The 19,015-nt window shown below is 43.9% G+C and overlaps 1 protein-coding gene across 5 annotated transcripts in view; it reads left to right on the top strand.

Annotated features, from left to right (window-relative positions):
• Positions 1-3,200: 3,200 nt before the first annotated feature.
• TCERG1 (transcription elongation regulator 1) overlaps positions 3,201-19,015 on the top strand; it is a 34,270-nt gene continuing 18,455 nt past the window's right edge. For 2 of the 5 annotated variants that reach the window (XM_075715150.1, XM_075715149.1), the window contains exons 1-7: positions 3,201-3,286; positions 3,811-4,036; positions 7,628-7,780; positions 7,989-8,256; positions 11,000-11,242; positions 16,476-16,676; positions 18,044-18,159. In XM_075715150.1, coding sequence (XP_075571265.1) covers positions 3,812-4,036; positions 7,628-7,780; positions 7,989-8,256; positions 11,000-11,242; positions 16,476-16,676; positions 18,044-18,159 — 1,206 coding nt within the window. In that variant the 5' untranslated portion in view covers positions 3,201-3,286; position 3,811. Of the gene's footprint in view, positions 3,287-3,810; positions 4,037-7,627; positions 7,781-7,988; positions 8,257-10,999; positions 11,243-15,106; positions 15,170-16,475; positions 16,677-18,043; positions 18,160-19,015 lie in introns of those variants that run through there. The other 3 variants (XM_009492399.2, XM_075715148.1, XM_075715151.1) reach the window with 3 other exon arrangements.

Raw genomic sequence — 19,015 nt, 5'->3', positions numbered from 1 at the left:
GCAGCGGGGAGCACCCCCGGCCCCCCGAGCTGCTGCCTCCCGGCTTCGGGGCCAGGACAGGCTGGGGACGCGCTGGGATGGAGCGGAGCACACGCGCAGCCGGGGAGCCGCAGCCACCCGCCGAGCTGTCAGAAATCCTCACAGCAGCAGTGACTTCAAGCAAAACACATGAATAAAGAAACCAAGCAGCAGAAATCAAAGTATGTAAGGATCTCTTGAGCACAGCACCATCAAGAGGTCCCTTAGCAACTCTGATTATTTTTATTATTTAAGACAGCTCGTTTTTTGACAGAAAGAGAGGAATGGGAAAAGTGGGGTCACAAAACCAAAGCAGCTAGAGATGGAAAGACCGGATGGCTCAGCGAGGCTCCCAGCGTCCTCCCCACAGCGGGAGGGGTGGTGATGTCCCCCAGCACACGGAACGTGGCCTTGCAGGGGGAAAGATCTGCTTCCCTGTTGTTCTGGGTGTGTTTTTTTTTTTTCTTTTGAAACGTGTAATTCAGCTGCAGGCAGCTTTTCAACAGAATATTTTACATCTCATTGCGTCTCAAACGTAATGGCAGTGCCACAGCTGGGCTCCCAGTTTCTGCAGTGGGTTATTGCAGGCGTTAGCCATAAATTTAGAGTTTTCTCAGTCCTCACCTGATGAGTCAGGGCTAGCAGGTGTTTCACAGGAGTAACTGTTCTCCCATGTGTGTTGAGTGCTTCAGTTACACGGGCCATAAAATAAACAGGATGGGGTGTCTGAACTGAAAGTGCGTTTCCTTCACGGCCTGAACAATTTCTCATGTACGTTACTGGGATGTAAGGAGTTCTCAGCTCGCCACCTGCCTGCCGGGCTCCCCGGGCAGTGCCGAGGGCCACGTCTCAGGAGAACCGGCTGATGCTGCCTCCCAGCACGGGCTGCAGACCTGGCTCCGCTGCGGCCAGGGGTCCCCTGCACGGCAATGGGGCTCCCCATCTCCCCAGGGCAGCGGGAGCCCACTTGCGTCTCCATGAGTCCCACAGTAACCACAGCGCAGCATGAAATCTCATATCCAAATCCGCGGGGTGCTCCACTGCAGCAGCCTCCCGCCGCCTGCCCCGGCCGGGAGCAGCAGCTCCAGCCACGCCGGGCGCGCTGGTGGGCTTTTTACTGCACGTGCAGCCACGTCCTGGCGGCAAATCAAACTCCAGCAGGAGAAATAGGCCACGCCAGTCAAAAGGAGGCTTTGCTGGTATCATGGCATCTCCAAGGAGCTTCTGCCGGTGCGGCCGTGCCTACACTCGGGCGTTGCCAGCAGTTGAGTCCATCAGGGACTCGGGGACTGCGAGGGGGAGCAGGGTGCAGCTGCAGCATCGTGGGGCTGGTGCTGGGAGGGGGTATGTGTTAGTCTTATAATACCGTACACGAGCCTTATATTTTTGTCATACCCTGCTGTTTTTCATCCATTTCAATTTCTCTCCTCTTATTATTTCCACACGTGGAACCAAACAAGAAAAACCCTCTTTGGTTTTGTGATCCCATTTTTCCCATTCCTCTCTTTCTGTCAAAAAAAGAGCTGTCTTCTCTTAAATAATAATCAGAATGACTAAGGGACCTCTCGATGGTGCTGTGCTCAAGAGATTCTTATATACTTTGATTTCTGCCGCGTGGTTTCTTTACTCATGTGTTTTGCTTGAAGTCGCTGCTGCTGTGAGGGACCCACCGCAGCGCCTCGCCCTCTGCTTCCCGCCGCACCCCCGGTCCTGGCCGGGCCCAGCCCCGAAGGCCCCCGCAGCGGAGCAGACGCGTCCATGTCGCGGGGCCGCCCCTGTGCCCGCCGGCCCCCGGCTGCTGGGCAGCCCTGGTGCGGGGGACCCCGCAGCCCCGCGCCGGCTGCGAGCGGGCTCACCCCGCCTCCTCCCGGAAGCACCCGGCGGAACCCGCTCCGCTTCCCCTTTGCTTCCCCTCCTAAGCCGACGCGGCCACGGGATGACCCGGAGAGCTGCCTGCGGCTCCCCGAGCAGCCCCGGGGAGACCCCGGCGGGCCCGCAGACAGCGCCCCCCAGCGGCCGCAGAGCGCTGGGGCAGACCCCGCGCAGCTCCCCATTGGCCGGCGACTCCCCCCGCCGTGCCCGCTGATTGGATGCTGCCCGGTAACTTTGTTTCCTGGGCGGTTGCCCCACTCTTGCGCTCCGCCACTGGCTGCTGCTCCAACCCCGCCCCCGCTGACGTTAAGGGGCGGGACGCTTCTGATTTGGCTTTTCTGGTTGGGAGCGCGCAGCCGCCTGCGGATGCGATTGGTGCGCGGGGCTCCGCCCGCTGATTGGGTGTAGCGCCCGTCCCTTTTTCCCCTACGGCCTGTTCCGCCTTACGTGAGGTCAGTTCCGCTCTTCTCCCCGGGTCACGCCTCACGTGACCCGCGCCGCAAGCGGCGCGGGACGCCCGCGCACAGCCAATCCCGGCGCGCCTGGCTTCCCCCATTCAAAGTCGGCGGGCGCGGCGGCCAATGGCAGGGCGCGCCCGCCCCCGCGGGCGCTGACGGGCGTGGGGGGCGGCCAATGGGGCGCGGCGGGGCCTGGCCGGGGCGGCAGCGGCAGCGGCGGGGTTCGGCAGCGCTGCGAGGCGGCGATGGCGGAGCGGGGCGGCGGCGGCGGCGCGGGGGCCGGCGGCGGCGAGGGGGAGGCGGCGGCGGAGCGGTACGGCAGCGAGCTCAGGTACCGCGCGGCGGCGGGCGCGGGGGCGGGCTCTTGGCGGGGGGGGGGCCGCGGCCTGGCCCGGCCCGCCCCGCCCGCCGCGGCCTTTCCGCAGCGCTGCCCGCGGGCCCGGCCTGCGCCTGGCGGGCGGCGGCGCGGGAGTGGGCCCGGGCCTGGGCCGGGGCGCGGCCGGCGGGGCGGGGCGGGGCCGGGCTGGGGCGGGCGGCCCGGCGGGAGCTGCTCTCGCCGCCTCCATTTTATGTCCCCGCGTGCGGCCGGCGCTGGGACGGGCCCCGCCGGGCCGGCCGAGGCCTCCTCGCCGGGCCGGGGCCCCGCTCTCGGGCGCGGAGCGGGGCTGCCGGCGGTCGGGGCGCCTGGCGGGGACCCTCTCGCCAGCTCCCGCCGGGTCGCCGCGCCCCCCGCGCCGCTCGCAGTGCCGGTCAGCAGGAGCAGGGGCTGCCCCCGCGGTCTGGGCGCTGAGTTGCGGGTGTGTTGCCGTTCACCTTCTTATAACCTTTGTTTTTTTCAATTTTGAGTCATCATGCCAACATTGGTATTGCACTGGCACTAAATGGTGGGCAAAATTGTTTTCCTGAGAGCAGCAGAAGAGCGTTTGTTGGTTCCAAAGGTGAACGTTTTTCTCTATATATACACTTACGAGGCTCCCTGTGTAGAGGGTTGGGTGGCACAGCGGGTTCAGTGCGATGGTCAGGGTTCGAACCCTACCGTAGGCCACAAATGCAGAGGATGTAGACAGTCCTGGCAGACACTCGTACTACAGAATAATTAAAACCCCGGGCACGATTGAGAGCCGTTGCTTGAGGAGTCTGGGATGTGCACGCAGACAGGAATCAGCGTTGCAGGTCGTGTTGAAGGAGCTTTGGCCGATCTGGATGCGCTTCCGCGGTGCCTGCCTACCCTGGTCCCAGCTCTAGGTTATTCATTTCCATGAGTAAAAACTAACCATTGAGGAGTAATGAACTTGAATTGCAAAGGGGAAGAAACTATTGAAGTAGTCGCACACTTTGTTTATTTTTTCCACACCCTTTTGATTTTTATTAGGGTTTTTCCCTGTTTATTGTAAGAATTGATTTTCCTACAGCTAAGCGGCAGAAAAAAATAAACTTGGTTTGCCTTTGGCCTTATCCACAGAATGGCACAGCAGCAAGCACTGAGATTTCGTGGCCCAGCTCCCCCACCAAACGCAGTCATGAGAGGCCCGCCGCCTCTCATGCGACCACCTCCGCCTTTTGGTATGATGCGAGGTCCTCCTCCACCACCTCGCCCCCCTTTCGGACGTCCTCCATTTGATCCAAACATGCCTCCGATGCCACCTCCAGGAGGGATTCCTCCACCAATGGGACCTCCGCATTTACAGGTAAAGAATGGGAGATTCTCTTGGTTTACTGAGTTGGGATTTAGTGATTTTTCTTGTTTGATTTCACGTGTGGAAATAATAAGAGGAGAGACGTTGAAACGGATGAAAAAAAAAATAGCAGGGCATGACGAAAATGTAAGGCTCATGCACAGTATTATAAGACTAATGCATACCTGTGGTATGTAAATGCAACTTCTGTTTAGCTCCCTGAGGCAATTCTAAATTAATCAATTATGCAGTTAGGATACGCTCACCAACAGAGACTTTACTAAAACCTGACTTCATGTTGGTGCCCTGTGGCCATACAGAACGCAGGATTCAGCTGTGCTCGGATTTCTGAACGCCTCAGAGCAGGCGTGTGAAGTACACGTCAGCCTTCTGGGGTTATCTTAGTTCTGCCTGTGTTCATTTAGTGAGGTAACGATGGACGTGCACAAAGACTGACAGGGAAGGTGCAGCTGAATTCCATGTGGGTTCCAGCATGAGCCACACCTGCCATTGCTGCGGTGGTTTGTTATTACTGATCACCAAGGCATTGGTTAGGTGGGCAGGTAGCAATTCTGAGAAGGAGGTATATAATCAGTGACCAGGTGTGTTTTGCTTCAGCGCTGTGTTCAGGAGGGTGCATTGTTGGTAATGCACCAGAAATTGTCAACACACTGACAAAGAAAAATTTAACATTTGGAAAAAAAACCCTAAGAGTAGGCTCAGTGTTTGATGTGAGCAGCTGCAGGTGGTCCTTGTGCTGACCTAACTTTGCTCTCTGCAGAGTGCTCTTTATCTTATGTTTGTTGTGGTGGTGGCATTTTGTTTGGGTTTGTTTTTTTTTTTTTAAAACTTACAGCTTTCCTAGCACCTACGGGGATAGTATGAGCCTGTTGGGCTCAAGTAAGTAGATTTCTGTCTGTATTTCATGGTGATGTATGTTTAAATTCTTTTGCCAACTTTTCAGAGACTCGGACAGTTTGAAAGATACAAGACTTTTGTGAATAAGAAGTGTGTTGTTTTAATAGCATAGTAGGAGTACAGTGCTGTTAGGGCAGTGTCATTACTGTGTGGGACCGCAGGCGGGCCTATAAGGAGGTGAATAGTACTACGTGGTTTATAAATAATGGTTTAAATCTGCTATTTGTAATAGAATAGTGAAAAATTTAGTGCTGTGAAATTTATTTTAAAATGTAGGGGTGTGGGCAAGATGGAGAGAGAACATGCTGACATGGGTTATTTCATGGTGTTTTAGGCCCTGCTTTGCATACGTTTTTTGGCAGCAGGGCTACGGGAGCTTTTTTCCATGTTACTCTTAATGCAGCTCGGTTCACTGTATAGCTCCGCAGGCAGCTTTGTGTGAAACGGGGGGAGCAGTATGAGGGGAAGCAAAGAAGCAGTGAGAGCAGGAACAAGGACTTAAGCTGGACTTCATCTGAAATAACCTAAGATCAAATTGTAGTTTAATTTTGTGCGCTATCATCATCCCGAGCACAAGATTTAGAGAAGAAACCAGTGCGTGTTTTCCGTAGCAGTGTTCTCTCCATCTTCTCAAACATAAAGCGTGCTGTTAGAACTTGGAGTGCTCAGGGAGGTATGAAGTAGCTATTGATTTCATTGAAACATTCTCAGCTGAGCAAAAGTCCTGTGGAATTGAAGACTGAAAGAGTACGTTTGAGGGATGTAAACAGCCCCACTCACCTCGTTGAATGTCATCTTTTCCTTTCCTTCAGTACTAGCGGCCTTGTTCTGTGGTATGTTTTCATGCTCAGCTTAAGTTTATGTAAGACTGTTTCCACCTACTGCACCTTTGTTCTGGTGCTTTATGATCCCATTTTCCCTCTTGCTGTTAATATTCATGTGCCCGTGCGCTACCTTGAAAGCTCTGAAGCAATGAAGAGTGTCGGAGTGTGCAGTGGAACTCAGACTGAGAGGGGAGAACAGGACCTTGCTTCCTTCTTGCAGTTTCAAGAATCAGTCAGAGTTAATTTGAAGCCCCAAGCCTAGCTGCTGATGTCTCCTTGATTTACCTGTTTGATTTATATTCTGAATGTGCTTCAGCTCCCAGCTGTTACATCATGGCTGTTTTATCACGCCATGCAGTAAGCATGTCTTCTACAACTCGCCACCATACGTGGAATCCATGCACCAAGCATGTCTAAATTTTTCATGTGTGTTAGCACTGTGCTCTGCTTTGCACTGAATGTTTGGGTTTTAGCTTCCCGTCCTGCTTCTGGTGTAAGGGGAGACACGATGCTGAAGGGTCTTGTGGTAGAAACGAAGGAGAGGGTGTGCTTGGAGTGGAGCTGAAGGGCGTTCTGGATCCCCTGGCTGTACACCGGGCATCCCCTCCTTGCTCCCTGGACTGCCCTGGACTAATCTAAACCTTTTTTTTTTTTTTTTTTTTTTTTTCTGGGAAGCAGCAACAGCAGGCAAAAAGCAAGCTCTATTAGATTCTTTTTACAGACTGTAGAGCAGTAAAGAGAAAGATCATCTCATGGCCAGATGGAGGAGCTGTGGAGAAGAAACAAGGAAGGAAAGAAAGGCTATAGTTACCTTAATGGCTTTTTTTTGTTGCTTCTGTGACACTGGATTTCCTGCACACACCCTAGCGTCAGCAGAGCCCTAGTCTTGCTGCATGTGTGCGTTTCACTCTCGGGCCTGTCACTTATGAGTGCAGGGCTAGAAGGTTTTTACCAGTGAGCTGTCTTGGCATTGCCTTTGTGAAGAGGAAGTCTTTTGCATCACAAGTTCAATTAGAACCGGAGTGATAGAGGTAATTAGGTCAGTTGTAGGTGTATGTGGAATAGGTTAAAGAACTTCATGGGTTTTGTTGACTGTCCATTTTATAGGGATGTATTCGCTATACTTGTTATGCACAGGAAATTTCAGAATGGTCCAAATAAACAAGTAGAAGAAAAGAACTTAATGTACCTTGACTTTAAAACCAGGCATTCAGGCTTTCAGGTAACAGTGGTTTTCAGGGCAGTTCTGGATTTCTTATGATGATGCAGTAATGAAAACATAATTCGATATTTTTCTTTTTCTCTTTTTTTTTTTAATTAGCACTAGTTAGAATTTTAGTTAATTGGAAATCAAGGAGTATAATGGATTGTAATGAAATCTGCTGCTCTGCTGTGCTAATAAATTGGATGCTTCTAAGTTTTTTCTATACATATTTCTTCACTGGGAGGGTCATTGTGTAACTGTTCAGTGATGTATTTGATTCACAGCTAGGGATGTCTGAGTGGCAGTTATTCAGGAACAGTTCTTCCATTCTTTTTCTTGTGTTGGGATATCTTTGCCTTTTCAGGAGAGGAGCTTTCTCTTACCCCACTTCTTTTCATGCCACTTTTTTCTGATGCTTTGCATTTGTGTTAGCATCTCAGCAATGAAATGCTTACTGCAGCTGTTCTGCCATAGGTGGTGGCTTGTCAGGAAGCGCGTTCTCTGAGCTGGTAGCATTAGGTTATTAAAGAAGCTCTCAAGACTGGTAGAGTTAACCTTACTACAGTTGTACTGTCTGTTGGTAAAGGAAAACTCTGCTTGAAAATTGTAAATTATTGTTATTATTGCTATCACCATCTTATTATTATATGCCTCTAGAGACCACCGTTTATGCCTCCTCCCATGGGTAGCATGCCACCACCTCCTGGTATGATGTTCCCTCCAGGAATGCCGCCTGTCACTGCCCCTGGAACACCAGCAATGCCCCCAGCTGAAGAGATATGGGTAGAAAACAAAACTCCAGATGGCAAGGTAAGATGGTTACCAGAAACAACAAAGTAATGGGTGTTTACTGCTGTTATACACAGTCTTGCACTGTGGTAAAATCCTATGCTCTTGTCTATCCTCTTATTAATTATTTTTAAAACAGGGGGAGCTGGACTGCTTATAAATGCTCCTCCTCCAGATAAGCTTGATCATGATAAGCGTAAGGTTTGATGGTGACATTCTTAAATTGTAGGTCTATTTCTATAATGCACGTACACGTGAGTCAGCGTGGACTAAGCCAGATGGGGTCAAAGTTATTCAGCAGTCGGAGCTGACGCCGATGCTGGCTGCGCAAGCCCAGGCCCAGGCGCAAGCCCAGGCCCAGGCGCAAGCAGTAGGTGCCTCCACGCCCACCACCAGTAGTCCTGCATCTGCAGCGTCTCCATCCACGTCCTCGAGTACCCAGTCCTCCACAACCTCTACCACAACCACAGCCACTTCAGTTTCACAGACGATTTCCAGTGAGTAACCGAGGGTTTCTCAAGCTTTGCGATGGTGGGGAACAGATGGTGGGGATGCTGCTTTGGGGAATTACTGCAGCAAAAACTTGGTATCCAGGAGGAAGTTGTTTCAACGCAAAGTGGAGTGTGAGTTTAATGTACAGCATTTAATCCAGAAGAACCTTGCATGCAAACTGTGGTTCCCCCCGCCTCCCCAGTCTGAAAGAGTTACTTCAGGAGAGTAATACCAGATCAGTACGCAACCCTTTTTCTTTAGGTCTTTGTATATTTTTCTTCTGCTGTTATCACATCATCTCAAAGCTGTTACGGGTCCATTTTCTTTTGCCTATAGATAAAGCTAAATTGTTTTCAAAAGTATCTCACAAGAAAAGTTAATCTGAGGTAGGAGTTACAGTTGTGGCAATTTCCTCTTTGTTCCAGAGTGGCATCTCTTGCTTTAGGAGGCTGGATCTTTGAACACTGCTCCTGGGCTGGGGAGAATTGGTTGGTTGCAGAATAGAGCTTCTTCTGGTGTATTACCTTTATTAGTGTTATTCTGATTAAGCATCGTAAGTTCCCATTTGCTAGAGTTGCACAAAAGAGGAAAAAGAAAGTCCTTAGAGCCATTATTGTTTGCTCAGGCCTTTGAGTAATAGTCTGAAGATTACTGCTGTTTACATGGGCTGAGCCTTTGCTTTTAAGGGTTTGCCAAGTGAGCGATCCTCAAGAGGAAAGGGGACTGAATTTATGCAGCATGCATGTAATGCATGTTTATACATAATATCTGCACATAATATAAATAGTATGATTTATACTATACTTTGGCATATATATGCTAGCAAAGTGCCTCTAGTGCAGAACACCTATATAGAGATGTATCTTATGTACTGTTTGCACGAGTGTGTCACCAGCAAACAATGAGTAAGGTCACCTAGCATGAACGAAGCAAGGTACGCTCGTTAAGGAGCAGTTGGGTTAGTGTTACTGTCTACTCGCAGGGCTACTGAAAGCACAACACTTATGCTGACCAGGAATCCTGTTGTTTGACGGTCTTGATCATTGTAGCTGTGCTGGCAAAAATGCGTGCACTGAGTCAGGCCAAAGAGTATGCAGAAGATGAGCAATTGCTGAACTGTTCTAACTCCAGCTGTAGTGTATAGCTGCATCCCCTGGAATTATTCCATCTTTTTCCTGTAACAGGTGAGACAAGTCAAGCTTAACTCACCATTTAACCCAAACTTTAGAGAACTGTGTATGAAAGGGAGTCAAATTTAGGTAACTCTCAAATTATGCTTTCAGTTAACACTGGAGAGAGGACAAATCATTAGAGTAGCAAATAATGTGTATTGCTCAAAGCATTTTAGGGCTTTTATTTAATTTGAAAGTTAACTTAGTACTGCGGTCAGCTGCTTTATTGAAATACAGTCTACTCTAACCATTTCACTGAGTAACAAGAATCAGGTAGGAGGTGAACATTAGCTTCTGGCCTAATGCCAAGCTTTTGAGAACTGATCCTACTTTTGGAATAGCACTTTATGCACCTTCTCTAAAGCAAAATTTCCTAATATTGAATGCTGAGAGTCTGTTCCACTTTTACCTGTTCTACCTGCTAAACTTTGTCTTTGCTTTCAAGAACTGTTACTGTTGGTGTCTGTGCCTAGGTGATAAAATTTTATCGTTTAAAATAATTTTATAACTCTCAGACTTGGCCTGTAAAAAAACCTGGGACTTCTGGCTGAGCTTCATTCTTGTCTGGTACTGATTTGACTTAGGCGTTAAAACAAATCACATACTGACTGTCTGCTCTGTTTCCCTAAATTTTAGGCAGTGCTAAGAACTTTCACCCTTTCTGAAGCACTTAACAGATCAAAAATCTTTATTTAAATATGTTAATACTGGTATGTTACTGGGAATGCTTCTGGTAGTCATTAAATACTGAAGAAAATGCACAGTATGCCCGTACATAATATGGTCATAAGTTGGTGTGGTGGTTTTTTTGGTTGGGGTTTTTTTAGCTCATTTTTACAAGAGTTTCTCCTCCCCTCCACCAGATCTTACAGTGTAAATTTGCAAGGCTGGTCCATGAGTTTAATCAGTTACATCTCTAGTTTCTGATTGCCAGTGCTTTGACACACAGCACTATTTATTCTTGGTTAAGTGCTGATTTCGGTCATGCTGCAAGGATTATGGAATTGAATGCTAGTAGTGTATTTTCCCACTGGGAGGCACTGAAGACCAAGAAAGTTCTTGCAGCTTCTGAACAAAAGTACTTTCCTTTTCCTTGCTTATCTACACTTCTTTTTATTGACATTTTTCCATTCTTGGATCATAGCTTAATAAGCATAGGTTCAGGCAGACTGTTGTCATGCACATTCTGCTGCCATTATTGTTAAAAAGCAGAACCTGTGCTCATTTAACATAAGAACAATCTTTTTCCATTTGAAACTCTCTGTAACATTCCCTTTCTATTTTTCTGAATGGGGATACAGAGGCTCTATTTGTCCTTTGGTACACCCTTGCTACTGCTGTAGAGACTTGTTAGGTGTAAAGAATGGGACAAAGTAAAATTTGAAATTGACTTTGTGGATATTTAATGTTACAGAGAAGGCAAGGGCATTTTTTGTCCAAGAGTGTCTTCCTGCTGATTATATCTAAGCGTATCTGCTTATAGAACGTCTGTTGGGAAACAGAGAGCCAGTATGTTTGCAGCAAATATATTGTAGTGTCTAAGATACAAGGTGTTCTTTGTTTTTTTTTTTATCAGCACCTACCACACAAGACCAGACCCCGAGTTCGGGTGTTTCAGTTGCCACACCATCAGTCAGTGTTTCAACCTCTGCTCCTTCTGCTACACCTGTGCAGACTGTACCCCAGCCAGTCCCACAGACATTGCCTCCTGCAGTTCCTCATGCAGTACCTCAACCAACTGCAGCAATTCCTGCTTTTCCACCAGTAATGGTACCTCCATTTCGTGTCCCCCTTCCTGGCATGCCTATTCCACTTCCAGGTAAATTGGCGAACTGTAATTGTCTTGTCCGCTACATGTCCATGTTGTCAATTTGTTTGCACTCATGTGTCCACTGTGTATGGAACTTGCCTGAATCCTCTCCACTCAGAGTATTTTTGAAAGAATTCAGGGTTAGCAGACAGACTTTTTAATTAACAAAGAGCATGAATTTTTTTTTTTTTACTTCTAGTTCTTTGATATACCTATCAGAAAACAGCTGCATTTAAACACATAAACCTTTTTCTTTTAGATGATAGGAAAATAGAAGAATTGCACTAAACACTTAATCTCATGGCACATGTCTATCTTGTCATCCTATTTAAAAAAAAAAAAAAGTGAGCTGGACAGAATCCATATGTGACTGAGAATATTGTAGCACTGTATTTTACTGCTTGCAGTATTGCTGTAATTTTTTTCTACTTGCTTGATTTAGACCTTAAGTCTTGTGCATAAATATTTTTAGGACACTTTTTAGCTGGAAGAAATTGAAAGAAAATAATATATTTATGAGCAGGAAAAATTACCATTCAAATGCATTACCCCTGAATGATGTTAGGTGTTTCCAGTTCTCTTGGTTTGCAGCTATCAAGTATGATGCTAAACGCTTACGGAAAACGTTGAAGTTTAAACTGAAGACCATAATGAAGGCATTCAAGATGCTAGGGTATTATTCATAGGCTTTAGATGTAAAAAACATTGAGGAGAAATCTTAGGTGGCAGCCCAGTGGTTCTTGGGTAAATCATATTTTCTTAAGTTTTTATAAAATATTTAGATTCTGAAGGAACTAATTTTAGGCTGGCAAAATTTTGGACTCAGCTGCTGTTTGTAATTGCTGCAGAGGTCCTCCTAAGAGGATGCTAAAGCCACTTGTTGCCCAAATACCATGTTTCAGTTTGCATGGATGCAGCTGAGTTCCTGTTGTAGCCCAAAAGTAATTAGTGTGCGGTAGCAGTGAGTATATACCAAGAGCTGATGATTTTCTGTTGCAGAGGAAGGTTTGAGACTGCAGTGGTATTGGATACCAGTTAGTTTCTGATTAGGAATTACAAAGAAGCAGTTCTGAGCAGCATCCTCATATTTTTGGCTCTCTGTACAAGCTGAGTGAGGTGACTGCTTTCCTGCTGTCCTTTTAACACATTGATCCAGTACATGCGAAGGGAGGCTTTTACCTTCCATCAAATTGGTTGGATGAAAAGTAATCCTTTATAACACTTCCTTGATAAAGGCTATAAGCACCAAAGTAGTTAAAATGGGTATTAGTTCTGCTAACTAGAAGAGAGGACCAATTTTTAGTTGCCTCTGCTTTTAGGATAGTCTTCTAAAATAACTGGGCGAAGCTACTTTAATCTGTAATTTGCTTGAAAAGGAAATCACAGTGTAGTACTTACTGTTTTAAGACAGGGGGAAAAAATACTATTCTGAATGTGATACTCAAGGCTGAACAAAAAATGGCTAAAGGACAGAGGGAGAATCCAATGTCTGCGTATTTGTGAGGTTTGGAAGAACAATAAAAAGGGTTAAGCCCTAAAAGTGGTCAGCTGAATGTCCTTAACTGCAATTTCTGAAGCTGCCAGCAAGGGATCAGCATAGAATGAAGGGTCCTTACATACCTTTGAAGGAGATAATCATCTGCTCAAATGTGAACTGTCAGGTGAAGTGTGGGTGGTCAAAGCAGTAGAGAGGAGTGCCAGTAAAGTAGATACGCTGGGGTGTGGGGTTTTTCATAAGCTCTCAGTCAAAACGTTTTGTGAGTAGTGCAATACAGAAGGAAAGACAGAGCACGAACATTGATCATCTCCTTCTTAAACTCGTTTTTGAAAACTATATTTTTCAGAACTTCCCTGGTAGCAAGCCTTAGATCTGGCCTCTTCCCCTGTTCTCACAGTGAGATGAGCCTTTGGGTGGCACCCATAATACGCAGGAAGGATACCTAGCACTGAACTGTGTGCTTCCATTAACGAATCTCATTTGTCATTTTGCCTGATTACAGAATAAAATCAGTCTACTTCTTTCAGCTAATTCTGGCTTGAGTTGGTTGTAATGGTTTACAAACACTGTAAAAGAAAAGGCAACCTTTAGAATATTTTACAGGAAGAAGAAACTAAAGAGAAGTCAAAATGACTTCATGGCAGTATAAGGTGAAGTCAAAAAGGCTTATGAAGTTTTACTGTATAGATGTTTGGGGCTTTCAGCACCAGGTATAATACCAGCCAGATTGCTTCCAAGTTACAGAGACAGAGCTGAACAACACCACTCTCAAGTGATTTCAAAGTTAATCTCTGTATTATACTATAGTAAGACGGAACAATGAAGAGTTGATTAGTGATATCTCGTAATCTCAGATCTTAAAAAGTAAGTCTGCTTTCTCTTAATTCATACATTGAAAGTTAGTTGTGTGTTTGAGAATTAACTTGGCAGAGGAAACAGCTTGGGTATTTGCTAAGTCTTATCTGCGCTGCAGTATCTGTAATTTCAGTGATCCCGCAGATGGCATTATTTATACTGACCCAGTTTTAAGACATGCTGTAACTTCCTTAACAAAACGAATTTTCCGATTCATTTTCAAGTACACCATCCCCACCCCAAATTTAGACAAACACTTCATTCAGTGCTGTTTGAGTCAATGTTTTTGTGTCTCAATTCATACTTTTTTTATAAAACTAGTTTTGGATTCTTTCCTTGAAATTATTATTAAAGAACATTACAATTCTGTCTTCTCAGAAATATTTTTTCAAATAAATTGGCAGTATTTTTGTATGCTTTCCATACTAGATCTCTAATGAAGAAAAAGAGAAATTACTTTGGTTATAAACACAGGGGTTTAATTTCACTTTGAGCTGGAGGATTTCCAACCTCAGATGATGGAATTGAAACCATTTAAGGGGAAGTTTCTGAGTGTCCAGACTGGACCAATGTAGAGAGAACTTCTACAGTTTCCTTCCGCACCCTAAAATGAAGGTTTTTGCAAACACGTTCCCCTTACCCTGTCTAATTTCCTACTGAATTTTGTGTCTAATTGAAGAGGATTAAATGCTTCCCTCTTTGTGGGCTTTCTGTGTCATTTCTTAACGAGCTGGAGAGCAAAACAGTGCATGATGCTACCTTTCTGAGGGCTAGTTATGCTGCTTTTAGAGCATTTTTCAGCTTGTGAAATTCTTGATAATGAAAAATAAAGAAAACCTTTGCTGCCACTGACCTAGTGCAGCTTTGTGTACCGCTGTTTGCAGCTTCATTGCTTTTATTTCTTCTTTTCCCTTCTTCCACCTCCAGCCTTTCTGTAATGACCCTCATAACCTCAGCCTCCCCTGTGGGCTGAACTTGACTTTCGCCCTGCCACGCCTTGCTAGTCTGACTAGTTTAAATCTGTCCTCCTGCTCTTAGCACTGCTTTCTAAATGCAGCAGCAGACTGAAAATAGCACAGGCCGTTAGTTTCACTTTGTTGCTGCTCCTCTGATGGATCTGTCTGAGCAAAAGCTGTTGGTGGACAACAGCACCATTAGCAGAGTGTGTTCCTATGGTATTGCCCTACCAGGAGAGCCGAGTTCCCTTTTGAATGAACTTAAACCCCTGAGTCCTCATTGAAATACCTTTTTTTTCTTTTTAATGACATCCCAATAATTTGCTAAACAGCTGGTTTAACGTAGGCAGAAACTGTTGCTGCAGCTTAAAACCAGTTTTCTATTTGATCTGGCATAAAATGTTGGAGCAAAAATGATTCACATTTTCTTGCTGGGAGGCTTTCTCTTTGGCCAGCTGAAAATGGCATTCCAAATTGTAGCAGGAAATCTGTAGCATCCAGACTCCCAGTGGTAGCTGACGTACAATGGCAGCTTTCCAACATGCTTGCTTATCCATTTTACAGGTGTAGCAATGATGCAAATAGTCAGCTGCCCGTATGTAAAGACAGTCGCTACCACCAAGACCGGTAATTTTCAAAACCATCTTAGTTCGTTTTGTCTGTAAGTTGGCATGGTAGTGAATGTTGTTGTTTATCTTTTATTTATTTATTTGCTTCCCCAACTGAATTAATATATATACTTTATTTTCAAAACCAGTATAAATGCAAATATCATATTTGGCCAGGAAATAACTTTCCCAAGTAACTGTTAGTGCTAGCTTATTTTATACAAGAAATCCAGTACAGTTTTCTGTAATCATTGAGTTCTGTAATAATTGTGAACCTTTTCATGCCCATACTTCTTAGTTATTAGTTTCTTGTGTGTGGATTTTTGTTTTCCTACTTCCACATGTATAGTGACATGATTGTGCTCGCATGTTGGTGTGCGTGTATGTGCGTCTTAGTACAAATTTTCATTTTTCAAATTGTGGATTTAAGAAAAGTCACTTACTGAGAATACTTTATGGCAATGTGTAATGTGTGCTTTTCCATTATTTAAAAATAGAGACTTTTTCATACAAATGTTAAAAGCTCAAAATTATGATCATGTAGTTCTAGCACTGTCCAATTTGTTTTTCTAGAACTTGTCATTCAAAATATGTTCAGTATATCCATTTGGTTGGGATGACTAGAGAAATAACAGGATAATGTAGCATTCTGGCTTTCTTATCTTTGGATATTTACTTGCCATTTTGCTTTAGGATGCGAGTAAAATGTTTTTTTCCAGTCAGTCTTCAGTACTAAACAAAACCATCACACAATCTGAAATTATTTCATTCTCATCAGTTTTTATTCAAGGCTCTGAATGAATGTTAACTTTTTTAAAGGCAGGATTTAAGATTTATCAGAGCTCTGCTTGGTATTATATAGATCAAATTCAAGCCACTGCTGTCTGAACAATAGGAATATCTCTTAAAATGACAGCATAATTAAACAGTGGAGTAGATTTTTTAAATTATTATTTGCTATAGAGGTCTAATAAAGACTTTTTTAATAAATAGAGCACTTAATTTTGAAGTATTAGAGCAAATGTCTAAAAACTAACAAGCTTTGTGCTGTGAAGAATTGCACATTACTCTAAAATAAAAAGCTATGTAATTTGCCTGGTAATATGGGCATTACTGACTGTAAAACACAGGAAGGAAATCTGGTAACAATGTGGTGCTTCCCAATTTAATTTTTAAAATGATCTTTATATAGGTTGATTATTTGTAGATCAAGTCAGTGACGTGCTAGGTCTTGGTTCTTTGGCACTTCATTGTAACTTACTCTTTTCTTTTTTCTTTTCTTTTTTCTTTTTTTTTTTTTTTCTCCTTTTTTCTTCTTTACACAGGTGTCTTGCCAGGCATGGCCCCTCCCATTGTACCTATGATCCATCCTCAGGTTGCTATTGCTGCTTCACCTGCTACGTTGGCTGGAGCAACAGCAGTCTCTGAGTGGACAGAGTACAAAACAGCAGATGGAAAGACTTACTATTATAACAATAGAACTTTGGAGTCAACGTGGGAAAAACCCCAAGAACTGAAAGAAAAAGGTACTTTTTTTTTTTTTTTTAAATCTGTATACTAGGCAAAATTGCTTAGACCATTAATGGTTGTGTTTGAAAATGTGAATGAGAATATTTCTAATCCATTAACTCCCTCAAGAATATTTTGAAATCCTGATTATAAGTATCTATTTGAGTTGCTCTGGAGTCTGAAAGTTATAGTTTCTTTCTTTCCCACTGTATTGTGAGAGTATTTGATTCTAGAGTTGTTTCCAAATCCTGTGACGCTTGGGTAAATGTATGTTTCCACTCCCGTAGAGAGTGTACTCTATATACTCACGTGTTTGAGAAGATCCCAATTGCAGAAAGATAGGAAGTGAGGGGAAAAATTCAGTTATTCTCGAGACTGTCAAGCAGGGAAGAATGAAGATTGTCGAAATGCTAAATTTCAGATCTTCAAAAACTAAGTATGTGAACAGATTTGGACTATGAAGAAAAAATAAATTGCCTCCCCCTGTCCGCATCCCTAAGTCGTATGCTGGCCATATCCTGTGACTTGTGTTTATTTGAATCCACATTGTATCCATGGGTGTGTTATATTGGAGGGAAAGCGTTCTTGTATCATAAATAAGGAAGAAGGGGCAAAAATCCCATGGCTTTTATGCAGGTTATAAAGTCTTTTAGGAAAACAAATCCAGTCAGACCCAAATAGTTCTTCCTTTTATTGTCTGCTGAATTTTTCAGTTACAAGAAATCTTTGTTTAGAAAAATTCAGAACACTTACACAGTTAGCTAGTTTGTTTAGTACCCATCTACCCATCTTTCTAATAATTCAGGTTTAAATAATAGGTCTTCTTTTTACTGAAGTGAAAACATCTAAGACAGCAAATACCAATTTTGCTGAGTGAAGATTATACATTTTATAATTTTTTTAAGTGGGTGCAGAGCAATCCTCAGATGATTCTCCATGAATTTTCTCTGTTTTTTGGGGGGTTTTTTGTGGGGTGTGGTGGGGTTTTTTTGTCAACAGCATTTCAAATCTCAAAATGGTCTTCAGTGTTGCACTGTTGGTTGCAACTGTTGGTTGATATTTTTATTGGTGTTTCAGCTATTTCTGTTGGCACGCTTTAGTTAGCCTTTTAATATAATAGGCTGCCTTACAATATTTCCTTTTCCAGTCCCAAGTTGATCTTGGTGCAGGAGATAATCATGTCTTCATAAGCAGACACTGTAAAGCCCAAGAAGGACAGAAAGTGGTGAAAAATAAGTTTTGTTTTGCTGTTGTGCATGGAAAAATCATACTGATAAAAATAAATCTGTTGTGGTTCTATAATAGTTTCTTAATAATACTAGGATCTGTTGTGGTTCTATAATGGTTTCTTAATAATACTAAGGAAAATTCTATTTTTATTTAGAAAAAATGGAAGAGAAGATTAAAGAGCCAATTAAAGAACCTACGGAGGAGCCTTTACCAATGGAGACAGAAGAAGAAGAGCCAAAAGAAGAACCTATAAAAGAACTTATAAAGGAGGTAAAAGACCTTGCAACCAAATAGTCAGTATCGCCATTTTGAATCCTACATCCTACAGGTGTGGATGCATCTGTAGACCAGGCATGTTGACAGGAGACATGGTTAGTAACTTGAGTTCTTAAATTCCTGGGGTGGTCTTGAAAGCCTTCCTTTTTGGACTCATAGCTTTTTGGTTTTTGCCTTTTTTTTTTTTTTTTTTTTTTTTATGTAAGGGAAAGAGGACATTTAAAAGAAAAACACAAGAGTATGTGAGTTAAGAAATTAGTAAAAACATGGGAAAAAAACATGGGAAAAAAACATGGGAAAAATTACATAGACATGATGTTCTCTCGCTGATTTTAAGGTGTTCAGAAAAATGAAACTTGTCCTGAATGTTTGAAATCTTTAAATTAATAGGTTTTTTTCTATTTCTTTAGTCCTTTATTTTGAACAATTTTGATACAAAGCTTACACATTCTGCATGTGCTGTAACTGATTCAGCTTAGTCTGTTAGGAACATGTCCTAGAAAATGTCTGTAGTGTTTACATTGCAGTAAACAAAATGAACTTTTTTCTTGTAAGGCATTTTGCCATGCTGAGAAAGCATAGTTCTTGAAGATGCTAAGGTGTTTGAATAAAAATTAAAGCTTTTATACTGATTTCTGTGAACTTCAGTGTAGCTTAGTAGGCAAAAGCACAGAATTTAGTTGCTGGGTTTTATTATCACTCTGCCCTGTTTACCTTTGAGAGTTTGCTTATTTCTATTACAAAGGTTGTTGCAGATCTTTGATTGTTTTGTACTACAAGTCTTGTTTTCAAGTAAATTAATTTTAAGAATAAATAAAAATTTCTTTGTGAGAAACTACACCCTTGCCCC

The sequence above is a fragment of the Pelecanus crispus genome, chromosome 8 (genome assembly GCF_030463565.1).
Source record: "Pelecanus crispus isolate bPelCri1 chromosome 8, bPelCri1.pri, whole genome shotgun sequence".
Classification (NCBI taxonomy): Eukaryota; Metazoa; Chordata; class Aves; order Pelecaniformes; family Pelecanidae; genus Pelecanus; species Pelecanus crispus.
The sequence above is the reverse complement of the archived record's forward strand: the minus strand, read 5'-3'. Positions and strand labels throughout refer to the sequence as shown.